The sequence below is a fragment of the Pleurodeles waltl genome, chromosome 12, assembly GCF_031143425.1.
Source record: "Pleurodeles waltl isolate 20211129_DDA chromosome 12, aPleWal1.hap1.20221129, whole genome shotgun sequence".
Taxonomy (NCBI): Eukaryota; Metazoa; Chordata; class Amphibia; order Caudata; family Salamandridae; genus Pleurodeles; species Pleurodeles waltl.
Window position 1 is genome coordinate 614,701,598 of NC_090451.1, and position 18,679 is coordinate 614,720,276.

An 18,679-nucleotide genomic window follows, 5' to 3' on the forward strand; every position below is an offset into this window, starting at 1 on the left:
GGCAGAGTTTTGCAAGAACTCCACGGTCTAAGTGGAATGTGGAGTGGATAAAACTCTGCGCCCTCCGCTGACAGAGCAGAATTGTTTTCCCAACCCTACTTGTAAGGCTAAGGGGGTACCCATCACGTTTGTGATGGAGGAACCTGTCATCCACACTTTAAATCTGGCTCCTGAGTTTCAACTCTTAATATGAAGTGGGCATCAGAGAGGAAAGGTCTTACATCTTCCAGTAAGGGGACCAGGCACAAGCTGGCTTGTTTTTAATTAAAATGTGTTCTTTGGAAAGGTCCATGTTCAGGGTGAATCAAAATTACTTTGCATTGGCTGTCAGCTGGGGATTAACAGGGTGAGCATTCCAGGTTGTTTCAAGATAACAAGGATTGAATCTGTGATAGTTTAGTGTTTTTGGTGAAACTGAGAACTTCTGTCCCTGTGGGATGAGATTTAGGTAGGTGCTTGATATCCAATTTGGGATGCTATCAAAGTAGGTATTGAGTTGCTGGATATCATGATCTACTGAGATTTTAAGGCAAGGTGTGCATCATCATCAGATTGCCAGACCTTGATGCTGCAGTCAGTGAGTAGGGCTGCACACTGTGACAAAGATGTATTTGCATGACCTTGAGCAGTATTGAGGTGATCTGAAAACTAGAAGCATGGCACAGGGTGTAACTGAAGGATAAAACTGCTGCCTGATCACACAAGACCTGCAATATATAAGTTGAAGCACTGTGTGATCACCTGAGCACAGATGCATTGAAATGTAAAGACAATACTCTTCTGTAACATTCATTAGCAGTCCCACTCTTGATCACCACTATCTAAGGGCATTTCTTGATTCTTCAGAATGGCATGTGATTTTTATCCTTTTAACTGATACTGTTTTACTCTGAACTTCTATTGCACATTTCTCTACAAACTCTCCTAGTTCCAGGTGCTTAGGCAGGCCCTGCCACGTGTAAGTACAGCTCTGGTGTGGGCACAGGAGCTCTTCACAGGGGAAGAAAGGTTTGGCCATTTTTTAAGGTAGAGAGGGGCACTGTTGGATTTTTTGCAGTACAGCACACAAGAAATGCTGAAAAAGTGGGACCTCATAACACTTTCTAGACCTATGGAAGAACGGAGGAGGAGGGGACCTGTTGGCTGTGACCTGAGAAGAGTCCCGAAGACTAGAACTGCTCACCTATTTGTGCCCAGGACAAAGAAGTGGCTCCAATGTTAATAAGGTTGACCTCCTGTTTGAGATACAAGAACACAAAACACTACAAAAAGTCTGTTCTGGAAAAGTCCAGCTGACCAGTTCAAACAAGACATGCCTTAGACCCTGCTGCTGGTCTCTCTCCAGGAGTGAGTCTTGACACTCCAGGGTTTTTCCCCAAGGTCCTGAGCCCTTGGTTTGTATCAAAGTGTACTCCAACTAAGTTTTCCTGAAACCTGGGACTTAGAAAACTTTTGGCTTCAAAGATCTCTGCGGGAACAGGACCAGTGTGCTAAGCTGATGCAATGAAGGTGTGTTGCCGTTAGGCCAAATATTTGGATTGCTCCTGCCCAGAGATTCCAGCAGAAATCTTTCTTGTATAAACTTGATGGTCATTTAAAATTGGCATCCATTTTATATCACGCCATATGTGAATTTATTCTAATATAGAATTGGTCCCTGCTTGGACTAGATTATTAAATGTTGATGTTTATCTATACTGAGTTAATTATCAAAATGAGTCCTCCTTGAACATTTGTTACATTAGAATTCCACGTACCAAGTTCTTGGGGGAATTTTGGGTTACCCTGTCTATTATGGTAATGTCAAAAAGGGCATGTAGAATGTCAGTTCAGTAACCTGCTACAGGGGCACAGGACCAAGCAAGGTGCAAAAAGTCTGCCTGCCCAGGTCTACAGCACACACATGAATCATGGCGGTGTAGCTGAAGGGGTGTATAATATGTTTGATATATAAAATTAAAATGTATCAGTCATAACCGACCATTCATTGTGTCTTCCCCAGTCTGTGTGCATAGATATGTCCATTCTTTAGGTGTAAGAGGGGTGCACAACCCGGCCTTCCATATGTTGCGAGCTGTTGGGATCACCACCTGTCCCTCAGCCTGTATGCTTTCATATAATTGGGACACAAGCCTCCTGTGTGACTAGGCCTTCAGGAGCAGCGTAAATGTAACAAATTCTATTAGTACAGCTGGGAATGTGGCGTAGTAGTCTTTGCAGAGGGAGCAAAGTCTATGGCCCTCATTCCAACATTGGCGGTAAGTACCGCCAACCGCCCGGGCAACGGCCACCAAAAGACTGTCGCCGCAGCTAACATCCGTCTGCCATAATATGACCACAGCCGGATTTCCGCCACAAGAAGGGCGGAAATCCGGCTGTGGCCATGCTGGCAGACGGTGTTGAGGTGGCACTGCTACCACCAGCAGCGCCACGCCAGTGGACCGCTGCCAGCTGCCTGGCGGTAGCAGCGCCCCGTCCCCTGCCGGAAGACCCCCTGGATCAGGGTAAGTAGGGTTTCCGAGGGGGGTGGGAGTTGTTGTGTGGGGGTGAGTGTGCATGAATGTGTGTGTGTGCCTGAATGCGAGTGTGTGTGTAGGGTTGCTTGCTTGTGTGTGTGCAAGTGTGAGAATGTGTGAATGAAGGAAATGTGAATGTGTGTCTGCATGTAAGTTTGGATGTTTGTGTGGATATGTGCATGAATGAATGGATGCATGCATGTATGAATGCTGGTATGCACGTGTGAGTGGGTGTGTGAATGCATGGTGTATGCCTGCGAGTGTGCATGATTCGGGGGGAGGAATTGAAGGAGTGAGAGTGGATGGAGGGGGGTGGGGGTTGTCTCGGGTGTGTTGGGGGGACCTCCTACCAGTGACAGGGAAGGAATTCCCTGTCACTGGTAGGGCCTACCGCCATGGTTTTTGTGGCGTTACGAAAGCCACAGAAACCATGGTGGTAGGCAGGGTCATAATGCCGCAAGCGGGACAGTAGCAGCCGCCGGGATGGAGATTGTTATCTCCAGCCCGGCGGCTGCTACCGCCATGGCGGTTGGTGTGGTACATTGGGGGTTTGCTTTAGCCAACCCGCCAATGTCATAATGTGGTGGTATGTACCACCAGCCTGTTGGCGGTACTACCGCCGCATTTCCACCGACCGCCGGGGTCATAATACCCCCTATAATAAGTAAATATGTGAATTGTTGTGACAGTCAGAGCGCTGTCACTGCCTAGCTGGTCCAAGAGGTGTCCATTTCAGAAAAGATTGCCATGAGTAGTGACCCCCCTCCCTTTTTTTCAAAGCAGTCAGGTGCTAGTTTCTCTGATGCAAAGGCTTCAGTGGGAGAAAATCAGTGGGGTTGTAATGGTGAGTATAGAATCGGGCAACCCTTTCACCTATATAGGGCTACCCATGGCAATTGTGTAACCATAGGGGCGAATAGTTCTGGTCTGGAGCCTTAGCAATGAGGTCATTGATTGTGGGTGAGTCCAGTGTGTGTGCCATATATTTGGGTACCCCCAACCATTAGTATGCATACTGAGCTTGTGTGCAGTGATGGGATAGTTTGAACTGCAAGCCCATCCTGCGTATATGGCAGAGTAAGAATCTCCAATTTGACTTGGTGCTGTTTTTCCACCCATACTAGTTTGGTCAGAGGTGTTTTAATGGTTTGAAAAAGGTGTTTGGGTAGCAGGACCTGGATATTGCAAAAGTTTTAGAACAATTGGGAAAGTATGATCATTTTTACGAAAGCAATCATACTGTCTATGGATAGAGGTGGACTGCACCATCATTTAGCGTTAGCCCCAATATCTGAGATAATCCTCCTGAAGTTTTCACTGACAGCAGCTGTCCTGTCCCCACTCACCTGTGTACCAAAATAGCGCACTATCTCCGAGAACCAAAGCTGCATAAAATGCCCAGGGGACATTGCTGTATAGTGTGAGAGTGCAGCTTTATAATGATATATATAACATGAGATGGTTATGAACTAATGCATAATAATGCTGCCTAGATAATGTATTAATATGTTATTGCTGAACGCATGCTCAAAATGTGCCCACAGGGAGTGGCCACCAATGTACGTGATTACTAATGAAATTGACAAATAATAAAGAAATAACGTGTTAATGAATATATTCTGAACTAGTATTTAGGGGTATATGTTAAGGTTTTACTAATAAATCATAAAGCCTTAGTTGGCATGAGTCGAGGCCTAGCTGCCCGGTTTCATATTATATGTGCATTTCTAACGTGCAGTGTGATGACTTGCTGAAGGACATGAACTCGTAATTTTCCAAAGCTAGAGGATGTATGTAACCGTAGTGGATCCATTCTCATGAAATTCGACTTGCCCAGTGAAACATTCTTGCTGAATGCAACAGTGTAGACCAGTCACAGGTACAAGGTCGCCTGAACCGGTATAGACAATGGAACTACTGACTAAAGATGCAAAAGGACCACGAGAGTATGAAATCATGCCAGACATTCTGCTCGATGAAGACGTCAATCACAAGAACCAATAAACTACGTGAGAACTGTTATGGGGTGACAAAATTCGATAGACTAACTGCTAATTACTGGATGGTGATAATGGTGCGTCAAATCGAACCAATAAGGAATTAGGGGATTGTACCACAGAAAAGGGATAAAAACCTTTGACACGAGGAGGAGAGATAGCGAACTGTTTTGCTATTACCCTGTCTCTACGTCACTTTGCCAAAAGTCTTTGCTGACTTATTCTTAAATCATCCTTATCCTTAGCTTGCCCGTTTCATGCTTCTCCTCCTTAAGAGGGAAGTGTTCTTCCTTCCCCGTCTTACTGAACTTTGCTGATGGCGAACTAACTGATGTCCTGAGGACGAAGACTGATTCTGTACGCTGACCCAATACGGAGGGTAACTATATGATGATGATCTGCAATTGTCTGTTTGCCCTCCTTTCTAGGTACCAACTGCTTCTTTTGACAGAAACCATAGTTAGATGTTTTACAAATTGGTGTGACTAAATCGTTTTGCATGAAGCCCAACATGCCAATACTAATTTTAGGTTAAATAAGGGGTTCACTAAATTGACACAAATAGACAAATGACTAAACCAATGCTTTGTTGAATAATGTGCTAATGATACTCTGCTGAGTTAATCCATGTTGACGTCGTGGTATGTTCTAATGTTTATGATTCTTGCTTTGATGAAATCTTATTTGAGTTACCATATTATGACAATGTTGATGTGTTTCATGGTTTTGAGACTAATAAACTTGCTAGTAGAATTGTAATCAATAGGGAATAAATATTATAAAATCATACTAAACTGGTGTGGTTATTCATGACTGAAAGGTCATGGTGGTTTGCGTGTCTTATTAATGACATTATTGACTGACATGTTTGTTAGACCTGACAGCCTTAGGGTAGTCACCCCTAACTTTTTGCCTGCCTCCCTCCATTTTTTGGACACTGTTTTTGCTGGTTTATAGATTCTGCGCACTTTACCACTGCTAACCAGTGCTAAAGTGCATATGCTCTCTCCCTTAAAACATGATAACCTGGAATCATACCGGATTGGACTATTAATTTACTTATAAGTCCCTAGTAAGGTGCACTTTATGTGCATAGGGCTGGTAAATTAAATGCTACTAGTGGGCCTGCAGCACTGGTTGTGCCCCCCACTTAAGTAGCCCCTTTTTCCTTGTCCCAGGCCTGCCATTGCAAGGCCTGTGTGTGCAGTTTCACTGCCACCTCGACTTGGCAATTAAAAGTACTTGCCAAGCCTAGAACTCCCCTTTTTCTACATATAAGTCACCCTTAAGGTGTGCCCTAGGTAACCCCTAGGGCAGGGTGCTGTGTAGGTAAAAGGCAGGACATGTACCTGTGTAGTTATATGTCCTGGTAGTGTAAAACTCCTAAATTCGTTTTCACACTACTGAGAGGCCTGCTCCCTTCATAGGCTAACATTAGGGCTGCCCTCATACACTGTTGAAGTGGCAGCTGCTGATCTGAAAGGAGCAGGGAGATCATATTTAGTATGGCCAGAATGGTAATACAAAGTCCTACTGACTGGTGAAGTCGGATGTAATATTACTATTCTAGAAATGCCACTTTTAGAAAGTGAGCATTTCTTTGCACTTAAATCCTTCTGTGCCTTACAATCCACGTCTGGCTGGGCTTGGTTGACAGCTCCTTGTGCATTCACTCAGACACACCCCAAACACAGGGTACTCAGCCTCACTTGCATACATCTGCATTCTGAATGGGTCTTCCTGGGCTGGGAGGGTGGAGGGCCTGCTCTCACACAAAGGACTGCCACACCCCCTACTGGGACCCTGGCAGACAGGAGTAAACTGAAAGGGGACCTGGTGCACTTCTTAGCCACTCTTTGAAGTCTCCCCCACTTCAAAGGCACATTTGGGTATAAAACAGGGCCTCTGCCCTACCTCATCAGACACTTGCTGGAGAAGAAACCTGAACCAGAAACTACATCCTGCCAAGAAGAACTGCCTGGCTGCTCAAAGGACTCACCTGTCTGCTTTCTACCAAGGACTGCTGTCTTGCTGTTGCCCTGCTGCCTTGCTGAACTCTTGTCTGGCTGTGAAAGTGCTCTCCAAGGGCTTGGATAGAGCTTGCCTCCTGTTCCTTGAAGTCTCAGGACCAAAAAGACTTCTTCCTTTCACTTGGACGCTCCGTGCGCCGAAAATTTCGACGCACAGCTTGTTTCGCGGCGAGAAAAACGCCGCACGCCGACGCTGATCGACGCGACGCCCTCGGGACGATCGAGACTTCGACGCACAACCTCGCAAGGACAAAGCCGCCCGACTTTCCAGGAGAAATCGACGCGACGCCTACCGTGAGTGCGAAACTTTGACGCACGGCCTCGCAAGGACAACGCCGCCCGACTTCCAAGGAGAAATCGACGCGACGCCTGCCGTGAGACCAAAATTTCGACGCACGGCCTCGCAAGGACAACGCCGCCCGACTTCCAAGGAGAAATCGACGCGACGCCTACCGTGACATCGAAACTTCGACGCGCAGCCCCGCAGAACGACGCGCAGCCGGAAAATAAGCAGGAGAATCCACGCACAGACCCGGGACATCTGGTAATCCCCGCGATCCACAAAAAGAGACTGTCTGCGCGCCGGAAAACGACGCCCGACTTCCCCGCGTGGAAAAGAACGACGCAAGTCTTGGTGTGCTGAGGAGAAATCGACGCACACCCCCTTTTTCCACGCATCTCTTCTCCTGTGGCCCTCTGAGGAGATTTTCCACCAGAAACCAGGTACCTTGTGCTTGAAAGACACTTTATTGCATTCTAAAGACTTAAGACACTTTATATCACTTCCCTGTGATATTTCTACAATTTTCCATTGCAACTTTATTCTTTTTGACCTACAATTATCCTGATAAATATTATATATTTTTCTAAACACTGTGTGGTGTATTTTTGTGGTGCTATATGGTGGTATTGTATGATTTATTGCACAAATACTTTACACATTGCCTTCTAAGTTAAGCCTGACTGCTCGTGCCAAGCTACCAGAGGGTGGGCACAGGATAATCTTGGATAGTGTGTGACTTACCCTGACTAGAGTGAGGGCTTTTGCTTGGACAGAAGGTAACCTGACTGCCAACCAAAAACCCCATTTCTAACAATGTTGATTAGCTATCTCGTCCTAAGGTGTCTTCAATCAGGATCAAAAGATTCATCGGCCTAAAACGAGTCCCAGAGTGAACTTAATAGTTAGATTGGGACGCGTTATCAATAGCATCAGTCAATGGGAAAGATAGTGGATTTACTCCAGTTGATCATGATACCCGCCAGGGCCCTTGAAAATCGAGAATTCTTGAATCAAAAGGATTAGGTTCTGGGCTGGATTAGTTAGATATAATGTAATGTTGTCCGCACATATTTCTGAGAGAGAGGCCAGGCCCTTGTTGCCATGCAATTGACGGACTGATCAGGCCAGTGGTTCAGTGTCGATCCCATATAGTAGGGATGATAGTTGACAGCCCTGTTGCATACCTCTTTGTATAGTGATTGGGTCTGACAATAGAATATTTAGGCAGAGACAATTAGTAGTAGAATTTGTGTATAGGAGCCTGATTAGTTAGCTAAAGTATTGAGGAAACCTCATATATTTAAGGTTCATGAACAAATAGGGCCAAGCCTGGGAGTTGAATGCCTTAGTGGTGTCCAGAAATACTGCAACTTCTTTACAATCTGGACGGTTCTGATGAAGGAGTGCCAACATGGTCCTCAGATTATGAGATATAGATCAGGCTGGTACAAATCTGGTCTCATCTGGGAGAAATAGCATTAATCAATTTCCTATGACTTTAGGTAGAATGTTAGCATCAGGGTTAATTAATGAGAGCCGTCTGTATGATTCCACATACTGTGCAGGCTTGTTGGTTTTTAATAGGGAGATCAAGGTGGTTTCACACATAGATGGAGGTAGTTCCCCTATCGCAGCCACTTCTTCAAACACCTTTAAAAATCAGGGTGCCAGTAAGGCAGCATAGTCCTTGTAGAATTCTGCCAGGCATCAATAAGGGTCAGGCGTTTTACAGATGGAAAGTCCATTAATAATGGCCAAAATCTCAACCAATGTTATAGGCGTTAAGGAAAAGACATCTTGGCCCCTCTACCAAAGCCAGTGATATTCTTTCAAAATAAGCCCCATAGCCCTCTGTTTGTTTGGTAGTCCGAACGGAGTAGAGACATGAATAATAATCCACAAACTCTGAGAGGATGTCCTCCACTTCATATAGCATTACTTGCTTATCATTCAGGAGATGTGGATTGAATGATGGTTGCCTTCTTTCTGTGCCATGTAGGCTAGTGTCTGCCCTGGTCACTCATCCTCCCCGTATCTATGTGTCTTCGCATATTTATGTAAGTGTTGTGCCTCCTTGTTAGCCAGTTCTGTGTACTCGAAGAGTAACTTGTAGATTTCAGCTAATACCTTTGGATCAGGTGCACTCTCGTATTGTGTTTCTAGTGTCTTGATGTGCACCTCCAGGCTAAAGTGCAACATATTGCAAATGGCTTGTTTTGCTATGCATAGCAAACTTTCAGAGAGTCCCAGAGTGTATCCTTGAATTGTACTGTACCCTCGTTATTTAGATAGTATGTTCCAATTTCAGTCCAAATTTCTTCCCTAAATACCTGATCTAATAGGGCCAAGGGAGCCAGTCATCATGTATATGCAAAATGTTTCTCCAATGGGAGAGAGAGAGAGATAAAATGATTGGAGATTGGGCCCAGAAAGTATGATGAGGATGTAGTCTAGCCATGCCCATGATCCATGGGCTGTCGATATGTGTCTGCCCTCTAGTTTCTATGGGTGTTGCAGTCTCCACTGGTCCTCCAGTGTGTGCTTGACCATTATAGTGGTGAGAGCCGTGGCTGCTGCTGGTCTGTGAATGCAGGTTGGAATAGTCCATCTGTTTCTTTAGAACACCCCATAGTATGCTACCAGGTCAGAGGCATCTGTCCCACAGTCTCGCAGGAACTCAGGGTCATCTTTGTTCGAGCTATAGCTGTTGATCCTCATTGCGTGTTTCTCTCGATAATGAATTGGGGACTTTGAGTCGTCTGTCCAAGTCATTTTCTTCACCAAGGATATGATGAAGGATTCCCTTTTTATCAATATCGCCATGCCACATGAGCATGCAGAGTACACCAACATGGCCCTGTGTCCCTCCCCATTTGATGGCAAATGATGCACCACTTTGCCTGGTACGGTGCATTTCTTGTAGTAGCACAACTCGAATTCCTTGTCGGTCAAGATATGCAAGGGCTTTTCATACTTTTTGGGAGAATTGAGGCAATGTACATTCCACATAATGGACTCTGTGTGTCCCATATCCCTGTTAGTTCCTTGATTTCTGGTCATGCCTGAAGGGTATGGGTCTGTGTGGAAAGTGAACCACAATGCCCTACTGTTGAGAAGAGGGAAGTTCTCCAGTGGTCTATCTGCAGTGGGTTTGAATTGAGACATACAAACCAGTGCAGTTTTCTCAAGTTTGTCTCGTTACCCACAACAAAATCAAGAACTTGTCCTCTCCCACCCACACTGACTGCCTAATCTGTAAGTTACAAAAAAAGAACAGATGGTGGACGGAAGGCTGAACAATGTCAAACATTTACCCCCAGTCAGAGATCTGGGCCTAAATCCATAATTTTCTTTCTCATCACAACATTTCATCCTGAGACTGGTTTTGGGGTATCACCCCTCATCAGCCAAGTTATCTTAAAACCAGTGGCATGGCAAGCCCGGGACCCACATCCAGTCATACCGTCCTACTTAGGGCGACAAGTGCGAAAAGAACAGATGATGGATGCAATGCTGAACAATGTCAAACATTCAGCCCCAGACAGAGATCTGGGTCTAAGTCGCTATTTTATTTACTCACCAGACCATTCCAGTTTGGACCCAACCATATGCACATGTCTTGATCCTACTCCTCATGGGAGCAATCCAGCCAGGCCAGGTCCTCCCTGGACCAGAAACAAGGATCCTGGGCCAGGGTTTGGGGTATCACCCCTCGTTAGCTGCTAATTCTTTAAAAAAAAAAAGTCTGAGACCAATTCATGGGTCGAGTGCAAGCCAGTTTTGTAGAGATAATTAAAGTCGCTAGACCCCTGGCCCTACAATATTTTTACGATTTACAAAGACCTGAAAGCACAAGGGCCAGCTCCCCATGGGGCACAGGTTCTCCAACCTCCTTAATTTCTACCTACTTTTATCATACCAGACATGAATATTATCAGTGCTGTTAACTATTTTCTTATCCTCTATGCGCTTGCTGAGGAAAGCATTCCAATGTCTTCCTTCCTCTGCCAGGAAAACGCAAGTACATGCATTAATTAATGAGACTTGGCTGTCCAAGATGCGCGGCTGGTTAACAATCTTCCTTCAGGTTCTGCCTCTGTTCCATTGTTAAGACCCTTACATTGGCTGCCTGTTAGGAAAAGATCAGTCTTCACTCTCTGCTGTCTCACTCACAAGGCACTAATAGGAAAAGGCCCTAGCTACCTGCAGAAGAAGCTTAACTACTGCTGTCTGGTTAGACATCTTAGATCCAAGGACGAGGCCTTGCTTAATGTCCCCTGGTTCCTCTCAGCAAGATACAGTGATAAGTCCTCTTCCTATCTCGTTCCCTCACTTTGGAACAACCTCCAATATCACATTTGTTCTTGTACAGACTATGCCAAATTTTAGTAAACGTCTGAAGACAAGGCTATTTTAACTAAACTGCTGATAATGTGTCTAGTGAAGCGCTGAGATACTCTTTCAGGTGTGAGTCGTAGCACTATAGCAGGTGAAGCTAACATAACATAATAAACATGCAGCGCAATAAGTTGAAACAGGACCTTCGCTGCCAGCGGAGGTAAGCAAAATAAAATGCTTTTAAATGCACGTTGTGTTCATGGGTGGCAGTGAGAGTGCGCTTGAGCCACAGAGAACTTTGTATATGTGAGCATGGTATTTGTGAATATGTGTCTGTTGGTCAAAGTGAGTGAGTAACTGGTAGAGAATGAGTGCCAGTAAGTGAGAATACGAGAGTAAGAGTGAATGCAAGAAAGTGAGAAAATATGTGTGAAAGTAGGAGGGAATATGAATGTGAGTGCAAATGAATGAGTCATAGTGAGAATGAGTGAGTTTAGGACTGAGTGTGTGATGACTAAGTGGAACTAAACATGAATGCAAAATTGAGTGGGTAAGTATGTGGTATTATGCAAGCCTGTGGTTGGTCCTGGTATACAATTCTTGGCTTACAAATGCACTGATGGTGCTGGTATAATGGGGGAAGCTCTTAGCAGGCACTTGTGACCAAATACTGGCACTGGTTGACTGGATGAAATATTTGGGATATTGGCACAAATATGACAAAATGCTGCCACATGCATACTAGAGGTTAGTCTTTGCATGGGACACCCATAGGAAAATGGTGTGTCTGGCATAGTAGAGAAACCTTTTGGCAAAAGAGGCGCCCTTAGCTAAATGATGGCTGGCATTGACAACTTGCTGGTAATTCTTGGCGTAAGGGAGGACAACTATGACATATTAATCATACATTTATTATGAAACATTCCGCATGATCAATTACTGTGATGTAATCTGGGTTACGATCATGTGACATTACTCCCCAGGAAGAATCTCGGTCAAAGGTCATATTCTAACTCCTGTGATGTCACTAAAGTCAAAGAATATATGACGTCACTTCTGCTACTCCTGTTTTTTTGGTGAATCAGCTTCCATGGCAGTTTGCATGGCATTATGGGCACAAAAAGGTTGTGGCTTCCATGTGAAGCACACCACCCTGGACTCTCCTGGGTGTCTAGTTTTCAGAATTGTCTGGGTCCAGTAGGTGTTTCCAGATGGCAGCCTACCCAAGCCCAAGAAGTGTGGCCATTCACCATTGCAACCAGTGGGACACTATTGGGAGTTAGCAATAGTCTCCTGGCCCATATGTAAAAAAAAAACACCCAAAGAAATGGGCAGCCCCCATGTGTGTATTTAAGGAAAAACAACTTCCCTAGTGTCTAGTGAGCTTTCTGACCCTCTTGGTGCAGATTGGGGGGTAATTACCCCCCATCTGCCCTCCATGGGGCAGAAAGACTATCGCCATAGTTTCATAAGGGGTGGGGGTTGGTCATGCAGATACCGGGTAGCCCCTACCCTTATATTTATTTTGAAAATAGATATTGTCTAGAGGGCTTTCTGCACTCCCAGGGTGACAGATCGGTGTAACTACCCCCATCCACCTACTGGAGGGGCAGAAATACTGTCTCTCTTCTTGATGGGGTACTGGCATGACCATACCCATGGTGGATAGCCCCCATCCTTTTTAGTAAAAAAAAATCTTTGGTGTCTAGTGGGCTTACTGCCCCCCCAGAGGGGTTAGATAAGGAGTGATCATCTTTTGCCCTTTGGGGCAGAAAGACTATCACCATAGTTGTTTTGGGTTGAACACATGGCCATACCCTTATTTGGCAGCTCCCACCCCTATATATATTTTTAAAATAGACTCCGGTGTCTAGTGATCTTTCTGCCCCACTGGGGTAGATTGGGGTAATTAGCTCCATCTGCCCCCCCCCCCCGGGGGGCGGGGGGGGGCCGGCAGAAATAATGATCTATAATGGAAGGGTGCACAAACCCTTGCCCAAGTGGCCTCTTGACCAAAATCGCTGGTGTCTAGTGGGTGGATCCCTGCTTGGAGATCGCCCTCCTATGGCAATCCACTGTGCAGGGATATCATTGGAAAGGGGAGAGTCTCCTCTTTCCAAAGATACCTCTCCCATCCCAATCAGTGCTCAGTGGCTGAAATATGCCCTAAACGCTGATCCTCATTACACTAGAGGGAAAAAAAAACGCAGGCTGCTTAGGAAGCTCTTCCGGAGCAGCCTACAAATAAAATATAATAAAGGGATCCCTCCGCTCCTCTGCACCAGAGAGGCCTTTATATGCCGCCCCAGTGTCAGCCAATGGCCAAGAAATGCGCTGGAATGATAGTGCGGCCGACACCTGAACTAAAGGAGTTAAGGAAAACGAATTGCTCTTTGTGGTTTATTCTATCCAGGCAGGGTGGGGCTGTGTCACATCTCATATAAAAAATGATAATACTGCTCCATGGCTTTCCTGATGGATTCCTGGTTTATGTTTCACTCTGATTATATTATATGTGTAATCCCTGGTCCATGTACTGTATCAACCGGTTAAAGTGATCTGTTGCACCAGCAGCTTAAATAGCTCCATTTGTGGCTGCTATACCTTGTCGACGCCTCGTCAGGGGTAGTAAGCGCTATATAAATACGATTACAATTACAATTACTGTGTTTTTTCCTCTGACCCCACATAATTTTAATAGTTTGGCCTTGTTCATTCACCAAAACCACCAAGGACTGGCAGCCTATCCCCATTCTGCCTTTCTCTTTGCATTAGGGAGATCCCTTCCTCTGTCATTCTTGCTAAAAAAAAATATTGAAAGTGGTTTATCTTTCCTTTATGTAAGAGCAAGTAACAGATGTACATTTTACGTAATAGTGAAGGTGTGCAGGAGATCGCACACATATTGGTCCATCATCTTTTTGACTGACAAAACAGTTAGTGGCTGTTGATGTTTCTAGCATTGTAGTATTTCATTTACTCAGCCTTTTGTAGAAAACTTTCCTCTGATTGGATGCATTGTAAACTGGGATGAATGCTTTCTGTCTAAATCTAAGGAAGTGCAACTTCACACCCCTTGACTAAATTGTTACATTTATATTATTACTGATAGGACTTGGATTAAAAGTTATTTCATGTACATATTTAAAAATAAATGTATGTCTTGGCACATTTCTTTCTCACACTTCCTTTTCATTTCATTTACCGTAGGTCGAAAAGAAAAGATAAATGCACAAACTGTTTACGCTGAAGTCAACAAACATAAGGTAGGTTCAACTTTCTCACAAAATGAAGCATTATATGTATGGGAAAGTGCCTCTTTTTGCGTGGTCACCCACATTTTGTGTGGACTGATACTGCTGGTTTTAAAATTTGCACAGTGGGGCAGTGCTGTCCAGCCCATAGGGTATGCCACTAAAACATGATGAATTTGGCTAACTCCTAAGGGGTATACTTAGGTTTCCAGTAAAGGCATATTATATGGTGTACAAAAATAAGCAAATTACATGCACATGCTGTACAATCCAATAGACTGTTAAAGAAAACATGGCTTCAAGCCTATTTGTGTAGTCTGACTCCTGCAGCATTTAACCTGGCAGGCAAATCTGGCAAAATACCCATTTTAAAGAGAAAGAACACCATTTTTAAACATTAAATAAGCCAATTAGTGTTGACATGTATCACCAGTGATTAGTCCTGAAAAATTATTTTCAATATAAAAGAGCAGTAGCTATCCTATGAAGAAAACTTTAGTTCAGAATGAAATCATAATTCTGCTATCTTTGGTTTGGGGCAAGGTACCAGAATAATAATACCAGAATAATACAAACACTAGTTTTGATTGTTTAAAAATCTAATTCAGTGGTGCAGTTGGATGTTTAATAAATATTTAAGGACTTTTAAAAAGTTAGTCTTTGTCTGCCTGAACCTCCAGTGAGCTAAATAGCATTAGGGGCGGGTAGTGAACTCCGTTCCACCGCTGAGATAATGGAGTTTTGCTACTCCATGCTCCGCTTCGAATGCTTAGTTTTGCAAAAACTCCAGCAACTGCGCATGCCGGAGTTTACCTCCTACCCTTAGTTTTTGTTGCTTTGTCTCTGTAATTTCAGGTGCATGCTGATGGAGTCAGTGGCAGTTAAACATGGCCACCGTGTTGATACTCATGTAAAGTCCTGGGAGCCACCTCTTTTGTGTCTATGTACTCCAACCGATAGGCTGGTGTGCAAGGGATGGTGCCTTGTGCTTTACACGGCTCGGCGGGTAGTCATTAGTGTTCGCTGGGTATGTTGTGTGTATCACACAGTCCTCATTGTAATGGGAGCCTTGACTGCTGCTGACATGCAGGAGGGAGTGGGAACCCCAGGTGAGGGGCGTGAAGATAGCTGCACCGATGCCACCTCCCTTCGAGGACTTTGCCATCATGAAGCCAGCCATCAGATGTGGGGCATTTAGCAAGGTGTATTTATCACGTAGAAAGACCACTGGAAAATTGTATGCAATCAAGGTAAGACCTCAAATATTGCACACACAGTTACATGCCTTTGCCTCCCAGCACTTATGGTCCCTGGTTACTTCCTTCCTTGAACATCGTCAACAAGGCATAGTATATCACAGAGGACCCTCCCATTTTCTCCCCAAATAATCACTACAGATGCTTAGAGCAAGGAACAGTTTTCTGTGACTTCTATTCGGGAATGTTTCCTCATAAACAACAGATCAGTTATAATTCACTTGACGTTTGATTTTATGACACATTTTAGTTCAAATTAACAGCACTGACCTGGCAGGTTTTACTAGTACCGCTGATGTTCATTGGGAGGAAAACTGTTTTCTCTACTGGTCTGTCTAAATACATTTGGTTAAATGCCTGGGTTTACACGGCACAACTCCTAACCATGTCACAATAGCAGCAGAGGGCAAGCGATCAGGTTTCTCAGACCAGTGTGGTCGTCTGTGACCACCTTTGTTTTGATAATCACGTTTGCCTCCAGTTGGCTGTGTAATAAGTAAGGCTAGTTGACAGTTCTTCAGCTCCTTGTAAAACTTTTGTTTGTGCGTGTGAAAAAACGCCCAGGTCCTTTGCCGCACTAGTCTATTGCTACTCCAGTTTATCGCCTTCGATTAGATGACCTGTTTGGCAGTCCCGTAAAATCTGTTCTTTGAATTAGTTGTGTGAATAATGTGTATGATTACTATAAAGATTTGTTCTTCGTCGTGTGTTTCGATTTCAGAGAGGGTACGTGCCCTAATCACACAATCTCTTTCTCAATACAGCTCATGCCTTTGAAACATGAAACCTTAGAACTCAAACAGCATATTTTAATTATATGATGAATGATGATTACTGAAAGACCACATTGCATCTTGAATTGTATTTTCTCCAGCGGTTAAAGGTGATGTGATGTATTTATTCACGGTCCTTTTAAAACCTTGTTTCCCTCCTCGATCAAACATTTCTGGGCAAGTCACTGTGGCTTACCTTTTTTCCTTAGTTGCTCAAATGGGAGTTTTATACAGATAATTTAGTTTGTAGTGTGTTTATTACAACAAACAATATATTGAGATATTGCTCAATGCATCAAAGTGATTTGTCATTATAATTTTTGCCTAGGGCGTTGATACAGAACCGTACGGAACCACAAGTTAACAAAGGCTAGATATAGCGTGGATTTCTAACTGTGGCAGTTCCAAAACCAGGCACTAGAGGAAGTCAGCCCCGAAGAAAACTGTTTAGCCCTGCTATCTCCATTGCGAAGGATACACCAGTTATGGACTTTTTGTGTAACTCAGTGGAATTCCGCAGAGTTCAACTCCACGAGTTCCGCACACCCTCAACTAGCATTAGCCTGCCAGCATTTGGCTTCCACTTAATGATCTGTGAAAACTACTTCCAGAGCAGAAACGGTGGCTTAAGTCTTTTGACAAGAAGTCCTAGGTGTGAGGTGTGTGACTCCTATCCGCTCAGGATAGGCAGACAGGGAGGAGTTAGGAACATCATTAACTTGAAAGGGACAAATGTGAGGTGTACTGTTAGACCTGACAGCCTTAGGGTAGTCACCCCTAAATTTTTGCCTACCTCCCTCCACTTTTTGGACACTGTTTTGCTGGCTTTTAGACTCTGCGCACTTTACCACTGCTAACCAGTGCTAAAGTGCATATGCTCTCTCCCCTAAAACATGGTAACCTTGAATCATACCTGATTGGACTATTAATTTACTTATAAGTCCCAAGTAATGTGCACTTTATGTGCATAGGGCCGGTAGATTAAATGCTACTAGTGGGCCTGCAGCACTGGTTGTGCCACCCACTTGAGTAGGCCCTTTTCCTTGTCTCAGGCCTGCCATTGCAGGGCCTGCGTGTGCAGTTTTACTGCCACCTCGCCTTGGCATTTAAAAGTACTTGCCAAGCCTAAACCTCCCCTTTCTCCACATATAAGTCACCTCTAATGTGCCCTAGGTAACCCCTAGAGCAGGGTGCTGTGTGGGTGAAAGGCAGGACATGTACCGGTGTAGTTTACATGTCCTGGTAGTGTGAACCTCCTAAATTCATTTTGCACTACTGTGAGGCCTGCTCCCTTCATAGGCTAACATTGGGGCTGCCCTCATACAGTATTGAAGTGGTAGCTGCTGATCTGAAAGGAGTAGGAAGGTCATATTTAGTATGGCCAGAATGGTAACATAAAATCCTGCTGACTGGTGAAGTTGGATTTGATATTACTATTCTAGAAATGCCACTTTTAGAAAGTGAGCATTTCTTTGCACTTAAATCTTTCTGTGCCTTACAATCCACGTCTGGCTGGGCTTAGTTGACAGCTCCTTGTGCATTCACTCAGACACACCCCAAACACAGGGTACTCAGCCTCACTTGCATACATCTGCATTTTGAATGGGTGGTCCTGGGCTGGGAGGGTGGAGGGCCTGCTCTTACACAAAGGACTGCCACACCCCCTACTGGGACCCTGGCAGACAGGATTGAACTGAAAGGGGACCTGGTGCACTTCTTAGCCACTCTTTGAAGTCTCCCCCACTTCAAAGGCACATTTGGGTATAAAACAGGGCCTCTGCCCTACCTCATCAGACACTTGCTGGAGAAGAAACCTGAACCAGAAACTACATCCTGCCAAGAAGAACTGCCTGGCTGCTCAAAGGACTCACCTGTCTGCTTTCTACAAAGGACTGCTGCCTTGCTGTTGGCCTGCTGCCTTGCTGAACTCTTGTCTGGCTGTGAAAGTGCTCTCCAAGGGCTTGTATAGAGGTTGCCTCCTGTTCCCTGAAGTCTCAGGACCAAAAAGACTTCTCTTTTTCACTTGGACGCTCCGTGCGCCGAAAATTGTGACGCACAGCTTGTTCCGTGGCAAGAAAAACGCCGCACACCGACGCTGATCGACGCGACGCCTTCGGGACGACCAAAACTTTGACGCACGGCCTCGCAAGGACAACGCCGCCCGACTTCCAAGGAGAAATCGACGCGACGCCTGCCGTGAGATCGAAACTTTGACGCACGGCCTCGCAAGGA

General features: G+C 44.8%; 1 protein-coding gene across 2 annotated transcripts in view; it reads left to right on the plus strand.

The window, feature by feature from the left end:
- The window catches only part of LOC138268348 (SLAM family member 5-like), a 586,627-nt gene that overhangs the window by 289,316 nt on the left and 278,632 nt on the right, over positions 1-18,679 (plus strand). For both annotated transcript variants that reach the window (XM_069217902.1, XM_069217901.1), the window contains exon 5: positions 14,375-14,430. In XM_069217902.1, the coding sequence (XP_069074003.1) occupies positions 14,375-14,430 (56 nt within the window). The remainder of the gene's footprint in view (positions 1-14,374; positions 14,431-18,679) is intronic.